Below are 9,506 nucleotides of genomic sequence, written 5' to 3' on the forward strand. Positions count from 1 at the left end.
ATCCTGGAGTCAATCCTGACTCCAAGATCCCTCTCTGCCTCTGTGCTGCCGAGAGGGTCAGCCCCTAACCTATAACCATAATGCTGGTTCCCTCTCCCCAGGTGCAGCACCCTGCACTTGTCCTTGTTGAACTGCATCCCAGTAAATAATTGTGGAAATTGCAAAACTAGTCTTCAGGAGCTTCAATTGCATCTGATTGGTTTTTTCTAAGTATTATCTTTCTGCAGATAACATTGTATCTGTAACTACTGGTAACATGTCCCTTTTTAATTCTATGCAGTTACTTTCTAGTGTTTGTTCCTTTCTGCTGACAATATATGGTACATGTTCACAGGGCACTACCATGTTTCTGAGAAAATGTTAACTAAAATCAGAGATTTGCCTAGGGCAGCTCTTTTTTATGTTGCAGTACATGTAAGTAATTATTTTAGCTGAAATTTGAATAGAGATATCAGCACATTTGCATTACTAGGTTTTCCCTGAAAGCTTAAGAGCAAAGAAAATATTAGAATGGTATATGGTTAAGTTGTCATTAAAAATGCCAGTGTTAATAATAAACAATATGGCAGTGTCGTTGACCTCAATTATGTAAATGCTGTGATTTGAGAAAGAATGCTAGATGTTCCAAAAGTCAATGCTTTCGAAGTGAATCTATTCACTTTGAGGCTGAATAAGAACATATTATTTTTATGTCCAAGTAGGTGGACTTCAGACACTTTTTTACAGTTAACGTTTCCTTTCCCATTCAGTTATTAGCTGTTGTTATTAGTACTATTACTATTATTAGCAGAGGTGTAGCAGGGCAGCTCTGTGTTCTGGGTAGTGACAATGCATGGGCAAATGCTAACTGCCTCAGTGCCAATGCTGTTGACACAGCCAGCTGCCACTGTGGCAGCAGCTATTTTTGTACCCCCTCCCAAAGGTGGCATGCCTGGCTACTGCCCTGCTCAGGCCCCCATTAGTTATGCTACTGATTATTAGTATTTCTAGTAAGTGTTGGCCCTTACTTAACTCAATTTTTTATAATCTTATTTTGGTCAGGGTGCAAAGGAAAATGAAACAAAGAGAAAATAGGATAGATTTTAAAGTTTTAAAACATTATTCATATCTGACTTTTGTGATGGGAGACAACAATTCCCCCTCTCAAATAGCTGGGATCAATGCAGTGCTGATATAGAACTCAGTCTACCTCTGAGTTGTTTCTTTTGCTCTTGCTATCCTTGTGAAGAATGATGTGCTTTTAGGGTCTTGATTTTTTTTCATCTGAGAATTACGATAGTTGTACTTCAAATGTGTCACTATCCTGAGATGCCAAAATACTTAGCCTAACTTCTATAGGAAATATTGCAAATATTGCTAGTTTAAAGAAAAATTCAAAAGTTTTTCAGTGTGACCACTTTATCTTTAAGACAAAAAGATGCTGCCATTCACACTGCATCTACATGAGACTCTACTGTATAGTTGTTACTATGCATTTATTTAGTACTTGTATAAACAAGTACTAAATGAATGTGCAATAACCTGAGTTACTGTGCAGTAGTGCTGACGAATGCCTTTTTTGTGATGTTACTGCACTGTAGCCTAATACTACTGCTCAGTAGCATGGCATCACAATTTTTGCCATGCACTACTTGGAGTAGTATCAGACTACCTACTGTACGGTCAGCATCTCATGTAGATGCGGTCACTTCCTATGAATTTGCTTGACTATCTCTGTTTTTGTTGCCTTACTTGTAAAATCTTTCTTTCACTGGAAAATGCAGTGAATATCATGAATATATTAAGAATTCCTTAAGTACAAGAAAAATCCTTAAAGATTTTTAAAGATGTGTAAAATGATCAGATAAGATTATGTTGTATGTGGTAAATTTTTATTTCAAGTACTCTCCCTGAAAGATTTGATCACTTTTGTGAACAAAGGGCCTGAAGACACATACCTGGCTTCTCATAAAGTTTTCTAGAACCACATATCAGTGTGTCCGTTAGTATTTTAGAAAGCAGATGATTGTATCTAAATGACATGAAGTAAACTGCATTAAAGCCATGTATGAGGTGAATGCTTAGAAAACTAGATAATTGACTTCTGAAAATCAGTCTATACCAATTTTTTCCTCCAGTAATGCAAGAAGGTGGCCTCTGATGATAGATCCTCAGGGCCAAGCAAACAAATGGATAAAAAATATGGAAAAGGCCAATAGTTTGCATATTATCAAACTCAGTGACCCTGAATTTGTGAGAACCTTGGAAAACTGCATTCAGTTTGGAACTCCTGGTAAGTGATTGAATAAAGAAAGTATAGACTGCTGAAAAACAAGCAAGGGCATAATTAACAAAAAGATTATAGGAAAGGTAAAAATACCAAAAATTGATATATTTGTAGGAAAAATGTTATTTATTGATAGTGAATCTAATTAACCATATTAGAACTTTAGTAATGTATTTACTCAAATATAAGACAACCCCCCCCTTCCCAACCGCAAACAGCATGGGGGAAAAAAACCCTTGTCTTACATTCACTTACAAAATGGAGTGGGGAGCTGATAGCTGCTGTGGCTCTGACACTGTCCCTGAGCCCAGGGTGGGGCCAGGGTCAGACCCACAGCAGCCTCCTGCCCCAGCCAGTAAGCAGTGCTGACACTGCTGTGTTACCTGCCCAGCCAGTCAGTAGTGATGACAGACTGGGTGGAATGGGAGAGGACCAGAGGCATAGGCGATGGAAGCGGGGGGTTAACAGGGCTTAGCCCCCCCCCCAATGTGGGGCAGCAGTAGGGCCACAAGGAAGCCTGGACAACGGCGTCCAGTGGCTGCAGCAGGTGTGGAGCAGGGGGAGGGGCAGAGGCCACCCAGCTGGCAGCATGGGACTAAGCCCCGAGTGGCTTGTCTGGGGAGTGTGGCTCCTGCTGCTATATGCTCCCCAGGAGGTATGGGGGGTGCATGCCCCTGATCTGTGTGGGGCAGGGTGGGTTGCTACTGTGGGCCAGGGCTGGGACTGTGCTGGGCTGTTCCCAGTGGGTGGAGGGGGAGCTGTGCTACACTGGGAGCGGGTGGTGGTGGTGATGGGAGAGAGGCTAAGGAGGGGGCGTCTGCATCCACCCCAAGATTTACTGTAGCCACGCAACCCCCCTTCTAGCGCCACTGTCATCCACCCCAGCATAGCACGGCCCTCCTGCTGGGGAAGAGCCTGGCCCTGCCCCAGCTCCAGCCCACAGTGGCTGCTTGCCCTGCCCCATCCAGATCAGGGGCATGCACACCAATGCCATCTGGGACGTGCACAGCAGAGGGAGCTGCCACCCCTTTCCTGTGCCCCCCAGTTGAGCTATGGCTCCATCCTGTGCCCCACCCTGCCCTGGCTGTGCAGGGCCTGGTGGAGTAGGTATGGGGGCTCCATCCCCTCTGGTCCAGCAGTGCAGCTAAGGCTGGTCCTGCTCCAGTCTCCCACTTTGGGACCCCCAGATGGTGGGGGGCTGGGGCTGGTATGGGCAAGCAGCTAGGGCTTGGGCTGTGCAGGGAGGCAGCAGGTTTGTTGGCACTGGGCAACAATCCCAGGCACGGAGGAAGGGGTGGCTGCATGGGTACAGCAGGCCCTTGCCCCAATCCCAGGCCTGCCTCCACTCTGCTCCAATCCCTGCCCAGCCTCAGCCCCAGCCCCATTCCCTCTTCCTCTCCATCTCCCCCCCACAGCTCCTCCCACAGCCTTTCCTGCTGGGGGGACTTTGCACGCGCATGTGCACACATGCTCAGCCCCCCCCCAAATATTCTCCTTCTGCCTATGAGCAGAGGCTGTGGGGAGCTGGCCCTGGACAGTGCAGGTGGCAGGGGGTGCAGGACAGGTGCAGGGGGAAGAAGTGGGGGAGACAGAAGTCAAGGGGGCTACTTGAGCCCACCAGACACCTGACCTCCCCAGTGGCTACTTTCCCTGATATAGTGGGGAGGGGGGAGAGGGAGGATTTAAGACAACCCTCTGATGCTTAGATTCTATACCTGGAAAATTTATAACAAATTTCTGTATTTTTCAAATATAGAATCTAATTATTGGAGGAGGGAGGGTCAGCTTATATTCAGGGTCAGCTTATATTTGAGTAAATACAGCAGTTGACATCATAGCAGGTAATGGGATTTTTCATACTAAAATCTTAAATTGTAATTCTTCCCTTTATTTTATCTCTTCTACCTGCTTGCCTTATCCTTTGCCTTTCTGTATTACATTAACCTTCTAAAAACACTATTTTATTTTCATTTAATTTGTAAAGAAATGTGTAACAAACTAGCACTCAGGTTGCCTTCTCCTGCATGGATGTGACAATTTATAAAGTAAAATAGTATTCATGATAATAGTCTCATAATACATACCTCATCTAAAATGATGAATTAGGAAAATCATAGTTTATTTTAGATGTGGAGCATTCTTTATATCTTTCTATTCTCTCAATCTCTGTATGGAAGCAAAAGTGAATTTTAAGGCTAGAATTAGGCACCTCAAAGTCACTGAATTTGGACATCCCAGCCTAAAGTTGCTACACTTTATCCACAGTATAATTCAGGGTCTTTTAGTATAATACCACAAAACAAATCTAAATATGTATCTCTTTGCTTTGTTTTTAAAAAAATTAAAAATGTTAAGAAGGCTTTGCAATATTTATATATATTTATTTAGACTATATTTGTATTTAATGTATTGCAAAGGTAATAACTTGTTCACGTAAGTAAAAGGAGGGATGTGAAGTAATGTATCTTGTTAAGACAGCATAAAAAATGTTGTTATTGTTGTATTCAAGTGCTGCTGGAAAATATTGGAGAAGAATTGGATCCTATCTTAGAACCGCTTCTACTCAAGCAGACGTTTAAGCAGTCTGGTAGTATATGCATTCGTCTTGGTGATTCCACCATTGAATATGCTCCTGACTTCCGCTTTTATATTACAACCAAATTGAGAAATCCACATTATCTTCCTGAAACATCCGTTAAGGTGAAAGTCTTGAAAAATACTGTGGCATTTTATTCTGCTCAATTTTAATTAACAACACTGTCCCCATTGGGTACAGGTTGAGAAGAATACTTAGTATCTGATTTTTCATCTACTACTATTACTTTTCTTCTTGTTCTTCTTGAAATTTCTTGGAAGTACTATCATAATCTACAGGTGCTGATATTTTGTCAATTCTAATATTACTGTTCACAATGCTATCATTCATATTTTGAGAAATTTAATTTAGTCATGTAAATTTTGAATTTTAATATCCTTCCCAACCTTCTACCTTCTCATTCCTTCTGACACTTTTACTTAGTCACCTTTCAGCAAAGAAACATTTAATGGGAGTGAATATAGGAGCTCTGTGCACATACTAATTAGTTTTCTACAATCTTCTAGAGATTTGCTTCCATAGTAAAAGCCCTGAACAGGACCTCAAGCAATGCTAGACTTCATGCCTTAGGTACATATAAGAACAAACAAGTGTTCCTAGATTTTTTATAATCTGTTAACATTTTTTTAATCTATAAACAAACTTTGTGAATCATCAACCTATAACAAGTTAAATAAGTTCTTGTTGGAAGCTGGAGAGCACAAGTGCATATAACTTGACTAAAAAATGTGTATATTGGAGCACAAAATCCTAAAAACTAAATAAAAAGTCTACCTGTAAAGTAATTTGAAAATCAGCAGAAAGAAACTGTAAATTAGTTTCTAGCTGTTCTTTGATACAGGAAAATATTTAGAGAAAGATCTTTTATCAAGAATGACAGCAGGGGGGAACTGAGTACCACTACCCACCACTCTGTGCTGCTGCCACCCTCCAGGAGTGGGTGGAGGGTGGTAGGAAACTTGCCCCGCCATCCCCTCTGTCCCCCTCCTCTAGCACCCCGTGCTGCTGCCTCTAAGTGGTGGCTTCACACCCCCCTGGCTCTGCTTTTTGGAGGTTGCGGTGGCATGGGGTGGTGGTGGCGCTGGCCTTGCCCCACCCCACTCCTTCCCACCATCATGGTGGCACTCCGCCATGTGTGTTTCTGTCTGTGTGGGGCACTCTGGTTGGTTGTTTCAGTAAGCATTGTGATTGGCTGCCAAGACAACCAATCAGAGTGCTCCAAGAACATTATGGACAGGAACACAGACACACAAACAGATGGACTAAGAAGCCCTTTATATATAAACACATACTATTAATACTGTTTTAAATTGTCACTAATATTTATAAAAGAAAATAAAAAATAATCTCCAAGGCTACAATTGTAGATAGAAACTAAACTAATATTTTGTTCCTTAAGAAAAACGAAGTTAACTCATTTGCATGTTATTTAATAGAAAATAAATGTCTGTTAGGTTACCAATTAATATAAACCATTCCGTCTCCATTTGTAAGTATAGGCACAAAAATGTCATAAGTTAATAGCTACTTATTCCAGTTGTCCCTTTTATCTCTTACTTTGTATGATACTTAAAATAATATGTTGAAATGCCATCTAAATGTATTAAACTGTTTCTGTATTTCAAACAGAATTCTGTTAATGTGACCTTCCAAGAGTTAAAGTTACTTTTCCTCACTTTAAGATTGCTTGATACTATTCTTCCTTACTTGTATTCTTTCCCTTTAAAAGTGCAGTACAGAATACTGAATGTGATAGGTTCGCTACTGTTATACTGTAGTTAATTTACACTGTAAGAATATTTTCTTTAGTTTTCTTATTTTCCCCTCTCTCTTTCTTTTATGTTCCACAGCCTTCATATGGGGTATTCTCTGTTTCTCTGGCAGTTGGAGGCAGATGAGCTTTTTATCCTAGGAAAAGCTCTCTGTAGTTCTGTTCCTCTAAGGTATATACACAATGGACTGCAGGTCTGGCTTTGTAGCAGAGCTTTTCATATAGATTTTGAAGGAAGTTTAACTAAATTTTTCTATTTTTCATTGGTTTTGAGGTCTTGTTCCTCAAATCTGATCTCAGGTATCTCAAAGAGCCCCTAATAGGACCACTGTTCCAAAAGGATAAAGGAAAATCTAGTAGTGTAACTATGGAAAGCAAGGTATCAGCCCTGGGTACTGACTATGAGAGGGCACCAGGATCACACCTTGGAGTTTTTGACACAGCAGAGGACTAATAAGAACTATGCACTCCCCATATGCTCACAAGGACCATGGTCATATCTCCTTGCCTGTTTGAACTCCTCTGATCCTATTTGTAAAACAAGCTAGGAGGGACCTATGAGCCAATTCCAAGCTCTTTGATCATACAGGTAAAACATTTTGTGTTAATTTTTCCCTAATTATTGTGTATTTGAATAAAATCTATTTAACAGGTAACATTGCTGAACTTCATGATCACCCCAGAAGGATTGCAGGATCAACTACTCGGAATTGTGGTAGCAAGAGAAAGACCTGATCTAGAAGAAGAAAAGCAAGCTCTAATCTTGCAAGGAGCTCAGAATAAAAGGTATTAAAATAACTTCATTAGCTGGGGGCTGAAGTAGACTGCAGTTGAAAAGAATATTAATTATTCTCCCTATATATATTAGGACAGTATGAATTATTCCCCTAATATAAGTCAGGATACACATTTTGAAATCCTTTCTTGTGTACTTGTGGTTGTATGTTGTACAACAAATTTAACAAGAGAGATCAAGATTTGTAGGCCTGAAGGATGAACAGGTGAGTGCCCACTTGTTTTGTTCCTTATGCACAGAAGTCTGAATATTTAGAGTGATTATTATATCAGAATGAAATCTTCTCATCCAATAGGAAGAAAGATGTCCTGCTTCCTTTTTATCAAGAGTCTGGTTCTAGAAAAGAAGTAGATGTGGTCTTTTAAATGTATAGAGCCCAAAATCAGGCATCTAACAAGTTGTAGGTTTGATTTGGAGGGTACCAGTTGTGGTGGGTTTTTTTCCAGAGGCAGGAAAAACAGTGTTAAATATAAGGGGATTGTGTTGTGAACATCAGTAGCATAACTGGGGAGGGTGAGTGGGGCACCCACACCAAACACCAACTTAGAAGGGGTACTAGAGTACCCTCCCAAGAGTCTTTGCTACAGCAGGTACAGCCTAACCATAGACCAGGCAGCCCTGTGCCCAGTAATGTATGCAAAGGGAGTGGACTGGCACCCCCTGGGATCTTTGGTGTGGGAAGTGCAGGTATATGCAGTAGGATATATGTGGGGGTGGGGAACAAACAAGGCATTAGAGGCAGTCCCCAGGGAGCCTGTGTAACAGGGCTGTTGCAACTGCCTTTCAACCCTTCCCTCAATGAATTACTGAGTGCAGCATTGCCCAGCTTCTGTGTCTAGGCTATGCCTACCATAGAAAAGGTTCCTGGGGCGTGTCCACACGTGCAAGCATGTGTGCTTGCAGCAGCTCAAATAGAAGCAGTGCAAATTTGAACTGGGGCTTTTTGCCTCAGTGCACATGCTCAGACATGCACTTTGTGGTGGAGCAAATTATGCCACTTGGGGCAAAAAAACCCTGCCTGGCTCCTCCCAGATCTTCAGCCAGGGGGAGCTAGAGCTCAGGGCCAGCACCTGTGCTGTTTCCAACAGTATAAAAAACTATCCTATCCTTGCCCCAGCAGTATAAAAAACTGCCCTGGCAAGTAGCTCAGGGCTACTAGCTCTCAGGAGCTTCTGGGGCCCAGCCAATGGGTACCTGGGGACACTACCCCTTGTGCCAGCTGGACTGCTGAAGCAGTCCCTGCACCCTCTACCCACTGTAGCAGTCTGGCAGTGGGGTCTGCTGCCTGGCTGTGACCTGCTGTGCACCTGCCTGACTCGGATGGGGACTCGGATGGGCCAGCTGCCAGTGGACTGTGATTGTAGGGTTGGCCTTTGTGTGGCACTATTGTCATTTGCACCCCCTGCCTGGCCATCTGGGCAGCTATTACCTGGAACATGTCCTGGGTGTGGTGGCCTGCTTTGAACTGTCAAAGCATGTCCTCCTGGCCCCATTTGTCCAGGAGGTCAGCCACAGCCAGATGGGTCCAAGGTGCCAGCTCTGAGCAAGCAGGGTCCTACCACTAGCCTCCCTAGCAGGAATTCTGGTGCTTCCTATTGGAAAACTGAAAAATTCCTGATTAAAAAAAAACTCCCAAAGTGATTCTGTTAAATACCCCCAAATCCACGTTCATCCACAAGTAAAACAAAAGACCACTATAAAGACAGAGAGCAAGACAGAGACTGTGATCAGTTGGACAGTGTTTTATTGACATATGTTACAGTGTTAAAGCAAGTTTCTTATAATAATAAAGTGAACTCTAAATACATGTTTCATGAATTTGTTTTGCTGCACTCCCACAGGGCGATGGCCCCCGCACAAGGTGTTTGGCCTCCATACAAGGGATACAGCCCCCCAACAGGGGGTTCAACCCCCACACAAGGTGTTTGGCCCCCCAACAGAAGGTTCAGCACTCTCACAAGGGATATGGCCCCAACAGGGGCCAAATGGCCCTCACAGGGGCTACCACCTCCCTTGCAAGGCCCACATGCCCCACCCAAGCTCCCCAGTTCCTGCCCCACCTGGCCCCATCCCCCAC

General features: G+C 42.8%; 1 protein-coding gene across 2 annotated transcripts in view; it reads left to right on the top strand.

The window, feature by feature from the left end:
• DNAH7 (dynein axonemal heavy chain 7) overlaps positions 1 to 9,506 on the top strand; it is a 226,155-nt gene that overhangs the window by 161,686 nt on the left and 54,963 nt on the right. For both annotated transcript variants that reach the window (XM_019553881.1, XM_019553882.1), the window contains 3 exons: positions 2,118 to 2,272; positions 4,776 to 4,966; positions 7,286 to 7,419. In XM_019553881.1, the coding sequence (XP_019409426.1) occupies positions 2,118 to 2,272; positions 4,776 to 4,966; positions 7,286 to 7,419 (480 nt within the window). The remainder of the gene's footprint in view (positions 1 to 2,117; positions 2,273 to 4,775; positions 4,967 to 7,285; positions 7,420 to 9,506) is intronic.

The sequence above is a fragment of the Crocodylus porosus genome, unplaced genomic scaffold, assembly GCF_001723895.1.
Source record: "Crocodylus porosus isolate Cpor-Errol unplaced genomic scaffold, CroPor_comp1, whole genome shotgun sequence".
NCBI lineage: Eukaryota > Metazoa > Chordata > Crocodylia > Crocodylidae > Crocodylus > Crocodylus porosus.